Below are 18,244 nucleotides of genomic sequence, written 5' to 3' on the forward strand. Positions count from 1 at the left end.
AACATAGAACAAACAGAGTACAGGAAGCTCCACTGATGATGAGCAAAGAACTGCCTGAATACACCTCTGAAAAATTACTTGAACCCCATGTAGCTGGGTTGCCCCAGGGACACTCCCCTCCAGTATTTTCCTTCCAAACAAAATCAACCTCAGTTCTGGGTGGGTGGGAGAATTCCAAACATGGTCTCTGGAAAACAAATCTTTGGTAGGGCTGGCTGGCTAGATGTTTTCAGGGATTGCTCCAATGCCCCTTGTCATCCACGGGACTCGGATCAGGACCAAACTTGCACCCTGAGAGAGGGAGAGCTTGGGTCTGGCCTCCCCTTCAACAGCCTCATACCTTCATGAAGCCACATGACCAGAACATTACACAATGCTGCTTGCTGTTGGAACCACTAGCATTGACGCTGCTCCAGCAAAAATAGGTTTGGGATGTGGATGGACAGATGTCACAGAGGCTGCTGAGTCCTTGCTTTTCCCAATCATTCTCTTCTGCATCTGTGATGCTGTTAATACAATGTTGATTTGAACTTCAAACTGGCAGCCTCTGCTTAACTCTCCCCCGCCCCCGCACTGGAATATCAGGGACGTTTCAAGTCATGCCTGAGGTGTCCTGGTAAGGCAGAACGGGCAATCTTGGGCTCTGGCTGCACTGGATGTGGCTCTCACTATTAATCCTCTACTTCTATAAACATTAAATACATTCCAAAAGTCTTAAGATAAAAAGTGCTGGTGTGCTCATGCATTTGAGAAGCCAAACGGAGGTAAAGTAGGGAGGTATTCTGAGAATAACCCTCCTGCTTTACAAATCCTATGGGTAATCTTAGCAACAAACTGGGTACTTGCCTTTATTACCTGCAGTCTGGGAGCTGCAACCAATTCACATAAGGAGGAGCTGATGTTCTGAGAGCTTTCATGTGGTTTGTTGCTGTGAGAAACAGCTCCCTTGGTACCCAGGCATTCCAAGTATCTGTTTCATTTAGTTTCAGACTTGCAAGGCAGTACGATCACATCATTGAGTAGTGGGGGTGGGGTGATCACAAAAATACATATATACTGAAACAACAGTAAGGACATGAATACATTTTTCACCTGCAAATTCTGGCTCCTTACTTGGTCCATAGAATCACTACAATGGATGTGCATTGCAGCGCATAATGTAGAACACATTAGATCATATTCTCTTCTCAGATGTGACCAATATCAAAACACAACTGTGTGATTAACCCCTGGACTGCTCTACAGTGTGATTAGCACACCTCAGGAGCATGATCTCTAAAACAGTTACAGCCCAATGACTAGAACTATTAACATTGTTCCTCTGGTTTGTAGACATTGTTACGTGTGATTGCTTTCCCTGGTTGGTATGGGTGTCTTCTATTATTCTGAGGTGGGGGAGCAGCATCCCTTATGTATAATTACATGCAGGGAAGAGGCAGAAGAACTGTGAACTAACTTGACCCCGTTGGGCAGCCGGGATGGGGGTGGGAAATGCGGGGGGATGTCAGCAGAGAATGAGACTCTCCTTGGCTGATCCCAGACAATGAACTTGTCTGTCAGCGAGTAATTTAAAAGCAAAGGATCCAGGTCCTGAGAACAAAATAATTTGACCAAAATGCTTAAAATAAAACAAAATAAATAAAATCCTTTGTGTAACAGGCCAGGTAATATAAGTCCAAATGCAAGAATGAGGAAGATGGTTTCAAGTAACAGCAGCTCTCTTAGGTGACAGCGGGCTTATTATAATGAGCTCTCAAGCCAAACGAGTTGAGCTCTTTGGTTTTTTTAATTCAATTTCTGTAGCTCATGAAGATCAACAAACAGCTTTTGTGGCCTAGCTAATTTTCTGAGGCGTTAGTTGGTGATGGGCAGATGGGAGACCAGAGAGCTGATGCTGCCTGCCATATTGCCTTAGCAGTTAGGGTGCAAGAAGCAGGGGTTAGAATATTGGAACGTGGAATGCATATTGGAATACTGGAACTTTGAGCTGTCTTTATGATGTGCTTTCTGACTCCCAAAGCCTCCTGCTCTTTAGTTTACACAACAGCCTCTGAGGGATCCTAATAATTGGCAGTGAGGAAAATGGAAGAAATAACCCCAAATGATTTTATTCTGCCCACGCAGGCTGTGATACCGTAATATTTAAATTGAATAAGATCTGAGCAGTGTATGTAAGAATGGGCAGCTATTTTTAGCTCTGTACGCTGAACAGATGTTAACCTTAGTGGATACAGCCTTCTACCACCCTGAAGCTGGATTCACTCATTAAATTATGATATTGGAAACTTAAACCTCATCTCTTCTAATTATACCCACATTAAATCAAGATCTGGTGCCAGGTCAGCTAGCTTGTTAGTATCACTTCCCTTCCCCCCATGCTTTCTCCCAGGCTTTTCCCCCTGTGGCATGGCGGAAAATGAGTACAGGTTACTATGAGTAATATGTTTGTCATTGTCATACCACACTTACCTTGCAAGGTATACACTGAACTTCATAAACGTATTTAATGCAGTGGCCGCCACTGTTCCCTCTAATTTTTTCCTCTCATGTGCAGAATGAATTTTGTTATGTGCACCCATATGGAGGTGATGTGTGACAAACCACATTCATATTGGTGCACATAACTAAATTAATGGGGGTGGGGGGCAAAGGGTTCAGAGTGTGGGAGGAGGCTCAGGGCTGGGGCAGAGGGTTTGGGTGCAGGGGGTGAGGGCTCCGGCTTGAGGTGAGGGCTCTGGGATGGGCTGGGGATGAGGAGTTCAGGGGGGTGGGAGGGGACTCAAGGGCTGGGGCAGAGCATTGGGGTGGGGGTGGAGTGAGGGCTCCAGCTGGGGGGGGTGCAGGCAGGCTGCCCTGGGCCTGGGGCCAGACAACTCCCCCCAGCCCTCTCCCTGCCGACAGCAGCGAGCTCCGGGGGCGGGGCCCCTCCCTCCCCGCTGGCAGTAGCAAGTGAGCTCCCAGAACCGTGGCAGCCCTGCACACCCCAACTTGCTCCCCTCCCCAGTCCCCGTCCACTGCTGCTGCGGCCCTTTATAGCCGGCTGTGTGGCTACACAGCTTAGAGGGCACTTAGGACTGGCTACTTATCTATGTAAATTACAAATACCCACAGCGTGCATGGGTTACAGAAGTGTTTTATATGCACGTTTCGTTGTGTTAACATACTTCACAATTTGATAAAAATGAATTCTTCAGTCCTGATCCTGCAAACACTTACTCACGTGCTTAATTTTACTGCTGTTAGTAACAAATCTCTAGTACTACTCTCAGTAGTAAAGTTAAGCTCATGCATAAGTGTTTGTCTTGGCTTTTTAAAAAATAGTTACACAGCTGTACAGTACCAAATGCCAGCCAGGAACACTGCATGCCTGGAAGGAGTGTTTGACTGGATACTTTTTAAAAGCTGGGTGTGTCATTGAAAGACAAAATGCTCCCATACAAAGCAAAAAATCCATTGCTGATCTGTGGAAAAAGACTGATCAGTGCAAAATTCCCTCCAGTCCCCAAGAAGGAAGTTGGCTTCTCCCAAGCACAGAACTAACGATCCCCTTCAATCTATCAAATTCCACACAGTCATCCAATTTTTGTTTAAAGATATTAGTACTTAACTTTACCACTTCACTTGGAAGCTCATTCCACTCACTCACCACGCTCTCCACAAGACTCAGCAAAATGCAAATGAATAAGCATTTATTGTCCAAATATATAAATGAAGCATCCAGAGTAGAGCTACTTTGAAGGGGAACCTTATGGAAACTCATGTCTCCTTTCTAACTTTCCCTAGGGAAGCAGGTACAAGTTTGGGGAATGGTATGGTGGAGAAATGTATCCATCTAGCAAATAGTAGGACCATATATGGCTTTTCATTAAAGCCAGACATCACATACTTCAATTAAAAACACAGAAAGTTGCAGTTGGCTAGCTTGCAAGGATCTCTGGCTTAAAACAAAAAAAAGGGAAAGCAGTTGTTCCTTTTCTGTTGGGGAGCTTTTTGACTGACCCCATTTGTGGCCATTTTCAAAGGTACCACCCAGCAGCTCCCACTCAGGTACCTACAGAGCAGCTGTGCTCTTTTGAAAACCTGGCCCCAGTTGTGAATGATGAGCACGCCTGAAAAACTGGCCTTTACTGCCCACTTAGTCTTATGAGCAGAAACAGTTGTGTTTTGTGAATTCGTTTTCTAGACAGCCATCTAACAGAAGAATAAGGGGACACTCACTGAAATTAGGGTGCCGCAAATTAAAACTAGAACATGGATATCACTTATAATGCAACCCCATGATGCAAAATATTATGGATGCAAAAGGAAGTTTCCTAAAACTTTATATGATTAAAACCAGCAGCAGCAGTTTTGCTAGCTAGGGAACATAAGCAGATCACCAGCTGAGGTCAGAAAGTCTCCTTCCTCTTCATGGTACAGTAATACACAGTTAAGTGCATTGTGCAGGTTTTACTCCTTCCTTCGAATCACCCAGAACTGGCCACTGATGAAAACAGGCTATTGGACTAATGTACCATTGGTCTGACCTGCTAATGGCAGGTCCTATGTTCTTATCCCAACTGACAGCTGAAATACTTGCAAGTGCTCCAGTCTAGCAAGTAGACCATAAAATGGATAATTTCCTGAGATATTAACCAATCCTTGCCTTTGATAATGCCCAATTTTCACATATGGGCAAGTGTTCTAGGGCCTGACTGTCCCTGACAGTGCATGGGTAACTTCCACTGAAACCCTAGGAGCTGCATATGTGTGTTTGCCAGGCCAGTTGGGCCCCTAATACTTGTAAAGGTGGATTGGATCAATACACCTTCCCATAAAACCAGCGCTGTACCTAAAAGGGACAGAAAAGCACATGGATTTTCACTGGATCTGTTCTGTAAATTGTAAACAATTCAACTATAAATAAATAAAAAAAACCCCTCAATGCCTCATGCTCTAAGCTGTACTGTGGTTGCTTTGGGTCACACTACTGGTGCAAATAAGTCTTAAATCTGGCATGCAAATAATAATAAATAATAACAGCTGGCTATGGGAGGATGACCCCACTGCAGGGGGATCTGCCAGTGGCATACAACTGGTGTACTGGTCCTTATGCCAGCCCTCTCCCTGTGGCCTTTAGGCGGTATGCCGCTGGGGAAAAGAGGTCTGGTCTCCATACTGGTTAAGTTACAGCAAGCAGCCTTTTGGCTCTCCTAACTTATCCCTGGGCATGAGCTGAGCACATAGCTGGCCCATCTACCTTGGCATAAACTCCTGTGTTGTACTTTGTACTCCTCAGCCACAGCTGAGGATCTGGGCCAAAGGCATTACACCTGCTGCTAGATACTACTAGGTTAGAGGAGAACCTTAGCGTTAACTTTCAAATTGTCTTAAGGAGCTGAACTGTCTTAAAAGTTCTTGTGACGATAAAAAAAAGTTTGTGTCCACTTTCAATAGTCACTGTATATTCAAGTGAGTTCAATGTACTACTTCATTAAACTCAGAGTCAAATGTAAATGAGATTAAAATATTTTCCAAAATGGAAGATTTAAAGCCACAGTAATTATCTCATGAATCTAGCTTACCTACAAATCTGTGAATAAAAACACTGAATGAACATTTATTTTGTTCGGTTTTTTTAATTAAAATTGAATTTGCAAAATGTCCATTTTTCACTCGTGTTGACTTGGAAGTGAAAATGATATTTTCCTTTCCAAAATATTGTTTTTAAAGAGCTCATGCTAAAATAAAAACAGATCACACTTTTTCCCTTTAATCTGCATCACTCAAAGTGCTCCTTGAAAAAAGATTTTGGGAAGAACAAAAATAATTGCAGAATTTGTACAAAGGGGTTTACAGCTGTTGTCATGTACAAAGGGACAGTAAGAAATCGTAGAAGGAGAAGTTTACATCTGCATGTACCATACCCTGCTGAAGCTTGACCTGATAGAAGGCTGATCAGAGTTCCATAAAAATTGTTGTTGTATTTTTAAAAAAACCTCACAAAACCAAGATTAAGAATATGTACATCTTTGAGGTCATTGTTTTGTAATATAGAACGTTTTCTCTTCATCCAGGGATTGGCCTGAGGACCTCTGAAGCTAGAAATGTCATGGATTCATGTTGGCTCTCAGAACTCATGCATTTTATGAATATTCAATTCATTAACCACGCAAGGAGCAAGATATCCAGCCAGTGATTGTTCTGAGGGCGCCATTAAAACTCTAGAATGTCTCGTCCTTTTCTACCACTGTGGAGAACTATGAATCTGGGACCCTATTCATCTTTTGCTCTTTGGATTCCAAAGATTTGTACTTTTCATTGATCACCGAGGCGGTTTGCTGAAGGTGAATAACTGGCTTAATCTGGAGCACATCAAAGCTCTCTTGGTTCTTCTTGTTGTAAATGTTCACTCTATGTTCCAGCTCAGGACTGGCTTTGGTGGACCCTGCTGGACTAGGCAATTTAAGGTTGACTGGATCTAAGCCTTTTTGTGTCAAGCAAGAATCCTCTGACAATGATGATAACAGTTCCTGAACTACTGCATTGCTGACCCTATGCCTTGCAGAATCCATTTGATCATGTTTTGCATTCCCAGCCCTGTCTAAGGGGCAGTATTCAGAGGGTTCCTCCCGGGTGGTACTGCAGTCTGTGGAAGAGCCAAAGGTTTGGCTGCTGTCACTCTGGGCTCTGGTTACAGAGCTCTCTGTAGATCTGGAGGCACTGCCTGATGTGACACTAACAGAAGTTCCATTACTTCCTATCTTTATGGGCACTTCCACTGTGAACAGGTCAGAAGATATGTTGGGGTGGTGCACGTCAATGGCTGTTGTGGTAATGACACAAATACCAGCTTCAGGAACTCCGCTGTCTGTAAGTAAAATAATAGAAATGTCTATTGAAAATAGCCTGTCTCTGAAATCTGTGAAGATAGTCTCGACAGCATATTTTCACGTAAAATTGTTTGATAAGTGGAGAGAGCTGATTACATTCATAGAAATATTTTATTTGTATTTTCTGTAGTGCCTAGGAGCCCTAGTAATAAAACAGGACCCCATCGTGCTGGGTGGTGTACAAATACAGAACAAAAAAAGACAGCCCTTACCCCAAGGAGCTTACAGTTTAAAATTTGTGTATCCAAAAAATACTGTATTTGCAAATGTCCCATAATGGAATCTGTGGTCACTCGGACACAGGAAGGTGTATATGGGACTGATATACTCCTGATTATTTTTAAACACATTTGGGAATAAATTTTTTTAAGTGGAACATAAAAATGCCACACAAGCAGTGGTATTTTTGTTAACCAAATTTGCACAGAGTCAAGTGAACTGCTTTGACTATTTGCTTTATTGCATACCTTTTAAAATCCAAACTACTAGGTATTCGTGTATGAAAGCTGTTCAGTGCAGTGCAAAATGATATGTTATGACCCTTTAGTGGCTACAATTCAACACAAAGTAAAAAATCCATTTGAAGTATGATGCAGTGCTTCTGCTCACAAGTCAATGTTGTCTGGCATTGAGTTTTCTTATTCTTCATTCATTCAGTTTAGCCTTTCTAAAAGGTTCCCAGCAAGGGGTTTCTAAAAGGTTCCCAGCAAGTTAACTTCCAGCTGATTTTCTATTCATTTATTTCCTCCCTAGGTTTCTTTTCCATGGCCATTTGAACCACTCTATTGACTGGATAACTTACTCTAGGAAAAATGCACACCTGGATCTTGAAACCATTATGGATGACTTCAGTGGGAGCAAGATCAGGTCCCTTATCCTTTAGAGACTATCACCTTGATATGAACTTTCATGGAAAACATGATAGGTTTAGAGATTGGTTTAATTTCCCAGGCTGATCTACTTAATTGCTCAGTCTTGCTTGTTCTATGTCATTCAGTGCAATACAGCAGTTACACATGTCTGATACTCTGCAATGCAGTTTAAATTTAAATCTTTAAAGAAAACTCACCACTGCTGGGCTCATTGTAATATTGACTGATGTAGTTGTTCATATCATCCTTGACTATGGCCTCTGGAAGAGTAAGAGGGAATGCCATTAGAAAGCCATTTATTTGATTATTTTTTCTAATCCATGTGATTGAAATACCATACTATGCAATACTCTGCTGCATCATTTACCTTAGCCCCATTCATTGTGTCTTGGATGACACACACTGTGAGGTTATAAGCTGCTTTTAGATATGCAATGGTGTCTTTGGAAGCAGTCTCACAAGAAGCTTGATCTTGCAACCCCAACTCGGGCACTAAAGGTAAATGGGACTTTGGCCTGCATAAGGATTTCGGGACCAGTTCCTCACTGAGCACTGTTTAAGTTTCTTTATATGGTAGCAAATGCAAGCCTTCTGATATGAAGAATGGCAACCCCATCATTTAAGTGAAACAGACTGGGAAATTTCTCTCAACACAAAGTAGAAGTAATGCCACTCTTTGCAAACCATGGTTATTGATTTAAAGTGACAATAATGTTCAGTCTGGAGCTTGACTCTCCAGGGATCCTAAATTGTTTGGATATTTAACTCTGTAGGGTATGCTCCCTGATGTCTGTGTGCTGGTAAGCAACTCCTTACTGAAAAGGCTTACATCCAAAGTCTGCACATATTGTATGGCTGTACTGTAATTAATCTGAAAGCGTAAGCTATAAAATTGTGGTTTGCACTACTACAGATTTGCATTCAAGGATCTCAAAGTGCATTACAAACAGCAATAAGCACAGCAGCACAGCACCCTGAGGAATAGGTGCATATTATTATCCCCCATTTATAGACTGCAGAAACCAAGACAAGTTTGCCCAAGGTCACACAGGCAGCAGCAGGGGCAGAACACATATCTCCTGGCTCCCAAGTCCTGTGTCTTAGTGACAAAAGTCATCCTTCCCTGTAAGATTAAACAAAAAATAAAACCTGTAGGTATTCTACCAAGTCAGATGAAATGAACACCATTAACACAGATTTATTAAGGATAAAAGGAAATATGCTAGGGAATAGTTACTCCTGTGCATTGATATATGGCTGAAAAAAGGAGTCAGTTAACACAGCAAAATAAATCCAAGGAATTATGTATTATTAATACATAATAATTATGTATTATTTTTCTACAGTTTTGTCACGTTACTGTTCAGAATGTCTAGACTACAGAGGCCTCATTCATCTAGGGAGCAGCTCTGCTTACTTCAGTGGGGTTACACCATGGATGGATGATGTAGCTTTGGGGCCAACATGCTCAAATTTGGTTGTCTAAAGTTAGGCACCTAAATTTTCATTTAGCCATCTAAATAAATAGCCTCATTTTCACAGAGGCTAGTCACCTGCAGCACCTGAAATGGTAAGCAAACCATATTCTTACTATGACACTGAAATGTAGCCACTTTTGGGGCAGAGGGCAGCACTCAGCTGACAGAACAAAAACAGGGGAAGAGGGTAAATTTTAACCATGGCAACTCCTTACTCCTACAAAACATGCCAGGGGATTTTTAATGTCCACGCAGAGCAGATAAGACTTGACCCACACACTCATACGATCTGCTTTAAAAGGACAAATTTGTCTTAATTCTGCTGGCTTCTTTGAGCCTTTTATACCAAGTAGTATAAATATTCTAAATCTGATGTCTGCAGTTACACTACTGAGCAATCTCCTTCCACCTGATTGTTCTTTATAAAGGGGATGATTCGCTATGGTTTTGGAACAGCAGTGGTGCTCTTCTCTTGTGTTGCTTCTCTATTAATGATGACCTCCTGCTTGCCCAATCTGCAGCTGTTCCCTTAATCTGTGAATGATCAATACCTCTAGAAGCTTCTCTAGCGTTGGAGATTTGACTTGCAAGTCTTAGCTCTGGCTTAGGGGTATTATTATTTAATTCAACCCCTTTCTCGGTATTCTGGGATGCTAACCAGGTGGTCCTAGGGTTCTCTCTCTTTTACTTGTATTTTTTTTTAAACCTATCCTGCTGTCACACTCCATTTTGATGATTTTTCATCTTTCTGGAAGTTTCAGTCTGTTTCTGGCCTCTTTTCCCTCACTCTTGATGTTCAGCTTGCTGGCTCTGATACAGAGTTAACTAATAAAAATGCTAACCTGTACCCAGTAAGTTCATATAAACAGAACATGGAATTTAGGTGGGGGAAAGAAACTACACTACGCTACACTGATTCACCTGATAAATCAAAAGAACATGAGACTGTTCCAGAATTTATCTAAACCAATGGAAGTTACACCTCAAAACAGCACAATGCTTGAAATGCTTGGGACATCGAACAACAATCCCAAATGGTAACCATCTTTGGACTCGATCCTGAGCTGGTGTAAATTCACAGCACTCCATGAAGCCAATGGAGTGACGCTGATTTACACCAGCTGAAGATCTGACCCCTTATTCAATGATAAATATTTTCAGAACGAATTAAGGGCCAATCATCAGGGCATGTAAGTTCTCTATTGACTTTGACTGAACTCTGATGACTGACACCAGCAGAGGATCTGGCCATCGGATGTAACAACACATATGAAATCTGCATCTGATTTTAGACTGAAAAATATGTAATGAGAGCACTAACAGAACAACACCAGCTGTACTGTGCATTTTATAGTCACTAAAGAAGTTCTGTTTTCTGTACAGTAGTTGACTGTCAATTGATTTTTTTCCCCACCAAGAATTAATTCTCTTATAGTAAAACAATGAGAATTTTACAGTAACTGCAAAATATATACATATTTTGTCACGATTTTGAGCAGAACTGAACAATTACCATTATGAACATAATGAGAGCATCCAGTAAGAACTTCAAGCTTAAAAGCAACCTGATCTATCCAATTTGCGGTGTATCATATGCTTTAAAAGCATCCTCTCCTTTTAAGAGTTCTTTTCGATACCATGTTTCAGAAAATCATGCTCATCCCTATGAGCCAGATTTCCCACATCCCCTTGGGTCTCTGTGGTTACAGTCCTGCCTTTTCACAGCACATTGTGGTTTGCAGGTGAAAGAAACAGATGTTTTCCATGGAACACTTTCTCCACACAACAAGACCCAAACCACTAAGCACTCTGTACCTGAAATAGCTGCACTCGTAAGACGGCAATCTAACTTGACACTGAAAGGGAACATGGTTGTTTTCCTGGTTTCACTGGATCTTAAAAGCTTTTTTGGCCCCTGTTGATCTTTAAATGCCTGCAGTCAGAGGTGTGCTTTGTGCTAATGTCTGAGTTTAAAAAGAGGCCTCAGAGTAGCTCAAGGCAATGCTACTGGATTAAGAGTACATTGCATTGGTTTTCAGCTACCAGCTCTTAAAATACACTTCATTTTAATCATTCATAATTTAGACGATAAATGCCACAACCTTCACAGCTAGTATATGTACACTTTATAGATCTAGCGTGCATTTTTCAGGTGTATACATAACTTTCTGGGGCGAGCATAAGGGGGGGCAGATATTAGAGCCTTGATCAATTTAAAGATTTCACTAGATTTTCTATGAGTTACAGAAATCTCTTGCGATCCTTGAGCAACATATGACTCTAATTCAGAGCTGATTTAAGAAATATGCTGGAAAGAGAAATTAGATTGTGATAGGTTTAGGGTGACTGGACGTCCTGATAAAATCGGGACTGTCCCGCTATTTAGTTGTTTGTCCTGCGTCCCGACTGATGTACTCTGGCTTTTTTTTTTTTTTTCGCTTGGGGTGGCAAAAAACCTAGAGCTGGCCCTGGTGGGGGGGTGAGCCTGTGGCTGCCTCCCCATGTGTCCCAATATTTTGTTCTTGTCATCTGGTCACCCTAGATATGTTATAATGAAAAAGGTGACATAATGCCCCCCCCTGAAATAAACAGTTGCTTGTCTGCTTTTGGTTCCATATGTCAAAACTCATATTGGACATCAGAACTCCTTCCAGATTTCATGTATGTGTCAATCTAAGAATGTGTATATCAATCAACATAACATTTATGATGTGTGAATGGACAGTTTTCAAACAAATCAACATAAAATTTGCCATATTGACTTGGATACCACTAGTCCAACTAATCCAGCATCTTGACCTGGGCAGCCGCCAATATCTGTGCCAAAGGAAGTCTCCCATAAGCACTTAGCTAACTGTGCAGTGCTGTACATGGAGGGAAACATTCTTTATCACCACGGCAGATAATCAGCCTATACTGTGGAGTGTGAGATTTGATTGGCTTTATTATCTCCATTTACATTGCTAAAAATGTTAATAGTGAGCATAAAATTAGCCAGCCTTTTAGCTTGTGCATCCTTTGCAATAAAGTACTATGGCAGAGCAACATAAGCATATGTATACCAGGCATGAAGCAAGCATTGGATGATTATATTGAAGCAAACTGGCAATTAACAAACTGGTTTTTAATCATATGGGAATCTCAGTTGCTTTAGAAGCAATAGGTTACAATAAACTCAAGTTATCCCAAGTGGTATTATTCATTGTTAACTTCCATACTGTTGTACTCAAGGATTTTTGAAAAATATTAAAGTTGAAAACTTTTGAATGTTACATGTATATAAAAGAAGTTACCTTGTTCAGTAATGATGGTTCAGTATTGATTGTTCTTCAAGATGTGTCCCCTTATGGGTGCTCCACTGTAGGTGACTCCTGAGCAGTACCCCCCTTGGAGGGCTGGGACTTTGGGGGGTGGGTTAGTCACAGATGAGAGAGCTAAAGATGGCATCCAAGGTGGAGTCCCTGCTGATTGCATAATGTTCTGCAAAGATGTGGACTGATGCCCATGTCGCTGCTCTGCAGATCTCAAATGGGGACATTCTTGAGGAAGGTGATGGAGGAGGAGATGGATCTCGGGGAATGTGTACGGATCGAGGCTGGAGGGATCATGTTACGAATTTGGTAGCACCATCTGATGCAGTTAGAGATCTACTTGGAGAGTCTTTGGGCTGATATTTCCAAACCCTTAGATCTTTCTGCCATAGAGAGAAATAGTCTAGGAGACTTCCTGAAGGCCTTTGTCCTATTGAGGTAGAATGCATGGGGTCTCCTGACATCGAGGATATGCAATATGGCTTTCCTATTGTCTCAGTGAGGCTTGAGGAAGGAGGCGGGAAGGTGAATAGACTGATTCATGTGAAACGAGGGGGTCACTTTAGGGATGAACCTTGGATGTGGCCTAAGTGTAACCTTGTCAGAGAAGAATACTGTGTATGGGTGATGAGCCATCAGAGCTGCTATTTCCCCTATTCTTCTAGCCATGGTAATTGCAACCAGAAAGACTGCTTTCATCAATAGGTATGCTAGTGAACAGGTAGCCAGAGGTTCAAAGGGGGCCTAGTCAGCCCTTTCAACACTAGGTTTAGATCCCACGAGGGGGTAGGAAGTCGAGGTTGAGGGAAGAGGTTTGTTATTCTCTTAAGGAACCTTTTAGTGGTCGGGTGCAATAGTACTGAGTACCCTTCTACAGGTTGGTTAAATGCTGTAATAGCTGCTAGGTGGACCCTGAGAGAGCACAGCAATAACCCCAATTTTTTAAGGGTCAGGGTATATTCCAGAATATGTGGAAGAGTTGCTGATACTGGAGAGATTTGGTGGGACGTGCACCAAATCTGAAACCTGGACCATTTCTGCAGGTACACATTGCGAGCTGCATCAGGTAAGGGTACCAGGCCTGTCTCGGCCCTGTGGGAGCAATCAGAATTATGTGAGTGCCGTTCTTCTTTATCTTCAGCAGGACCTTCAGCAGAAGAGGAAATGGAAGGAAGGAGTAAAGAAGGTCCTTGTCCTATGGGAGGAGGAGGGCATCACCCAGAGAGTGCTGACTGACCCCTGCCCTGGAATAGTATCGTGGACACTTCTTGTTCTGGTAAGTGGCAAACAGATCTGTGGATGAAGTTCCCCACTGTGTGAATAAGTTGTGAAGTACTGATGGGTGCATCTCCCACTTGTGGTTGTGCGGGAATGTGTGACTTCATTTGTCCACTATCATGTTTTGTATGCCCGGAAGGTAAGCCACGGATAAGGTAACATTGTGAGAGATGCACCAGTTACACAATTTCATTGCCTCTGTGCAAAGAGAGGGTGATCTGGCTTCCCCTGATGGTTAATATAATACATGCAGGCTATGTTGTCCATTAGGATCTTTATATGTGATCCTTTGTTATCAGCAGGAGGAAATGGGCATAGATGTTCCGGACCGCTCTCAACTCAAGGAGTTGATATGCAAGGATATCTCCACAGGCAGCCATTTGCTTTGCGCTGTGAGGCTGTTTAAATGCACGCCCCATCATATGAGGGATGCATCGGTGGGAAGGAGCTACAGAGGTGGTGCCTGAAAAAAGGGGATCCCTTTGCATGCATTGGCTGGGTTCTTCCACCAGTCCAGGGAGTTCCTGATCCTGGTGGGCAGTGACAGGGGTTTGTCCAGACTGTCCCTGTTCAGTCTGTAAACCGAGCTGAACCACAGCTGTAGGCATCACATGTGACGTCTGGCATGTGGAATCACCGCCATGCTAGCTGCCATATGCCTCAGGGACTGGAGGCAGATTCTGGCTGGCATTTGAGGGCTGCATTGAGCTGTGTCTATAGGCGATATCAGGGATAGAAACCTGTCCTGAGGTAGGAAGACTTTGGCCTGTAGCGCATCTAAGTCAGCCCCTATGAATTCCAGGCATTGTACTGGTGTGAGCATCAACCTCTGGGAATTGATCTGTAGGCCTATGAACAAGCGTATTGTGTCCTTGGTGGCTCAAAGAGCTCCCTGAAGCGACCAGGCTCTGAGAAGACAATCGTCCAGGTAAGGGTAGATCATTATCCCTTGTGATTGTATCTGGGTGGCCATCACTGAGAGAACTTTGGAAAATACTCTCGGGGACGAAGAAGTTTCCAAGGGAAGGACTCTGTATTGGTAATGGTCATGCTGCAGGGTAAATTCGAGGAGAAGTCTGTGAGCCAGTAGTATTGAAATGTGAAAGTAGGCATCTTGTAGGTCGAGGGCCAAAAACCAGTCTCCCTGTTTCAGTGTTGGAATGATCGTTGATAAGGTGACCATCTGGAACTGCTGAGCTTTGACAAACTTGTTGAGAGCTCTGAGGTCCAGGATGGGTCTCCAACCCCACTTCCTTCTGAATATTAGGAAGTAGCGAGAATAGAAGCCTTTGCCTGGTAGATGCTGAGGTATGGGTTTGAAGGCTCCTATCTGCAGGAGGCAACCTATCTCCCGCTGTAGTAGAAGGGTCTCTGAAGAGGGATGGGAAAGGGTGTTGTGGAGGGGGCAGACAGGTGAAGTGGATGGAATAGTAGGATCTGACAATCTCTAGGACCCATCTGTCCGAGGTTATCCGCTCCCAGGCACTGCAGAATGCTGCCAAATGGTCGCCAAATGGGTGCATGGTCACAGATAGCAGTGGGAAGTGGTATCGCGGTGCCTCAACCTGCCCATCAAAAGTGGTGTTTAGGGGCAGGCATTTGGGTCGAGGACTGGGAGCCTGAAGGCTTTCGCTTTGAGAACTTTTCCTTTTTCCTCTGGGGCTCATAGTTCCGTTGTGATGGGAATTAGGACGAATAAGGCCTCTGTTGGTATGGAAGGCAAAAATGTCTCTTTTGCACTGATGTGTAGATTCCCAGTGACCTAAGAGCGGCCCTAGAATCCTTTGAGTGGAGAGAGGCGTCGGTCTTCTTGGCGAAGAGCTTCACACCCTCAAAGGGGAAGTCCCCCACCATAGGCTGAACCTCCTTCAGGAATCTCGAGAGGTGGAGCAACAACACCCATCTCATTATAACAGCTGTGAAGTGGTTCTGGCAGCTGTGTCGGCAGCATCAAGGGCTGATTGCAAAGATGTTTTTGCTACCGGTTGCCTGTGCTGGATGATGGCCTAGAAGGAATCCTGGGAACTCTCCAGCAGCTTATCAGTAAAGTCGTATCATTTATTGTAATTCGTGTTGTACTTTTCTGTGAGCGCCTGGTAGTTGGCAATTCTAAACTGTAAGGTGGCCGAAGAATATGCCTTCCTATCAAAGAGATCAAGGGGCTTCCAGTGTCTGTCATAGCGTGTTGTCCTAAGGTGGTGCTGTCAGCCACGAGAGTTCACAGCATCCACCACAATGGAACTGAGTAGTGAGTGGGTGAATAGGAACTCTGATTACCTGGTGGGAACATCATATTTTTTGTCCACCTGCTTGCACGTCTGGGCCACTGAGGCTGGGGTTTGCCACACAGTCTTAGCTGGGTCTAGGATGGCCTTGTTGATCAGGAGGGTGATTTTGGAGGTAGACAGGGGTGAAAGTAATAGTAAATTCTTACCAGTGTGTGGGCTGGCTCCAGCCCCCAGAAGGGGCTGGGCGGAAGGGGCCTCGGGCAGAGGGGCAGGGATGGGGGTCAGCCTCCCCCAGCCAGCCCATCCGCGCTACCCCTTCCTCCCCACCCCCTGTCGGCGGCCCTGTCAGTACAGACCCTACCGGCAAGGCTGCCGACGGGGAAGGCAAAAGGGGCAGGGACGTTAAAGTGCTGCCTTGGCAGTGCTTTAATGTTGGCTGCATATGGGCTGGTACCAGCTTCTTGCTGGTATGCCGTACCAGCCCGTACTGGCTCACTTTCACCCCTGCAGGTAGATGAAGCATGGAGGATGTTGATAAGCTGGTGGTGCATATCTTTAACCCCCTTCAATGGTATGTGGAGAGTGTCCACCACTCTCTTCGCCAGCTCTTGGAATAAGCAGAAGTCATCCATCATGGAAGGTGGCGACAGCATGACCATTTCGGCAAAGGCGAGGATATGACCTTGGGTATGACCTCCTCCTCTGTCCACCTCTTGCTCTCCACTTCTTGGGGTTCCGAGACCTGCAATGCTGTAGCCTAGGGGGCTTGCCTGGAGGGCTCCCAGGAGACGCTCAGTGCCTTCTAGACAGGCTGTTGGTGTGCAGCCAGGGGTCCCACTCACTGTCCAATCCCTCACTTGACACCAGAGGGGCATGGCATGATTGTAGGGAAATCCTGCTTGGTTGGTCATGGCTCTGTTCCACGATCTTGGTACCAAGGGGCAGAGAGTCAGGAGCTTCCAACATAGCGAGGTCACCAGGCTGATGGAATTCTGCTCGTACCGAGCATCCTGGTGTTAGTGGTGGTGCCAGGGGAGATGGAGACTTTGCCCATACTGATCTCTCTGGTGCCAGATGAGCCAGTGTTGCTGGTGGTACTGACAACAACTCGCTTACTAGGAGTGTCTTAGGGCATTTGCCTGTGTCTCTCTGTACTGAAGATTCCGTGCCTGTGCCCAAAGGGTCTGTGGGCCTATCAACGATACCGGGCATCGACCGTTGAAGAGAGGAGTGGGTGCCAGATGAACTTGGTGCCAGTGGTGCTGAGGATATCAAGCAAGATGGTGATCGCTTTTGGCTATACCCTAGGCTTGCTGAGGGGACTTCCTGCTCTCTTTTTCAACTTGTGAGAGGAGTCCCCAGACTGTTTCTTCGACCCACTGTCCTTCGAAGTTGAAGGTTGAGGGGAAGACTCATGTCCGCCAGAAGGCTGGGGTCAGAGAGCCACCTCCATAAAAGATGATTTTCTGGTGGAGCGCTCTGCCCTTGTGGGATCTTGGTCAGAGCTGGTGGCAGAGAGAGCACTTTTGTGGGATGTGGCCCTCACTGAAGCAGCGAATGCATTGGGAGTGCTTGTCTGTGACCGTAATCACCTCGCTGTAAGTGCGACACTTCTTGAACCCCAGAGAGCTGGGCATACCCTTGTCCAGGAGGGTCCCCTTCCCCATCCCACAGGAACAAAGTCCTTTCTTTCTTCTTCTTCTAAAGGGTTTCTAAAAGGTAACCATTAACAACTGAAAAAGAGAGTTAACGACAGCTAACGGCTCTGTCTCTAGCCAGAGGTGGTTGAGATGGAATTGAGGACAGCTAGCCCGCATGCGCTGGCAAGCCTCATGGCGCAGCATGAGGAGAAACAGCACAGGTGCAGGCTCAACGGACACTGCTACCAAAGTTCTCCGACCAGCAGTGCAGGGAGGCAGACACACCTACAGTGGAGCACCCATAGGGACACTACTAGAAGAAGAAGAAGAAAAGCATATTATTTATGCAATACAATATAGCATCATAAAGGCAGATCATGGTGATTTAAAATCAGATAAAAAGTCCTTTAGCACATTCAACTGAACTAAAACAACAGCGGATTGTAGGAAGAATGTCAGTATATATGAGGAAGAGAGAACAGCTTTTGGGAGAGGGCAGATTGTTTGTATCATCTAAAATACTATATAGTTCTCGTCTCTCAGATTCTATATTGATTCTCTTAAG

General features: G+C 44.2%; 1 protein-coding gene and 1 long non-coding RNA gene across 6 annotated transcripts in view; one reads left to right on the forward strand and one right to left on the reverse strand.

Annotated features, from left to right (window-relative positions):
* Positions 1-5,648: 5,648 nt before the first annotated feature.
* The window catches only part of TMEM266 (transmembrane protein 266), a 123,919-nt gene continuing 111,323 nt past the window's right edge, over positions 5,649-18,244 (reverse strand). For all 5 annotated transcript variants that reach the window (XM_084640422.1, XM_084640424.1, XM_084640421.1 and 2 more), the window contains 2 exons: positions 7,942-8,004; positions 5,649-6,850 (listed from right to left, as the gene is read on the reverse strand). In XM_084640422.1, coding sequence (XP_084496548.1) covers positions 6,240-6,850; positions 7,942-8,004 — 674 coding nt within the window. In that variant the 3' untranslated portion in view covers positions 5,649-6,239. The remainder of the gene's footprint in view (positions 6,851-7,941; positions 8,005-18,244) is intronic.
* On the forward strand, positions 12,760-15,910 carry LOC311526917. The gene is made up of 3 exons (XR_014713189.1): positions 12,760-13,809; positions 14,614-14,739; positions 15,562-15,910. It is a non-coding gene; the product is annotated as an uncharacterized lncRNA (long non-coding RNA).

Source organism: Lepidochelys olivacea (assembly GCF_965140295.1).
Source record: "Lepidochelys olivacea isolate rLepOli2 genome assembly, chromosome: 10".
NCBI lineage: Eukaryota > Metazoa > Chordata > Testudines > Cheloniidae > Lepidochelys > Lepidochelys olivacea.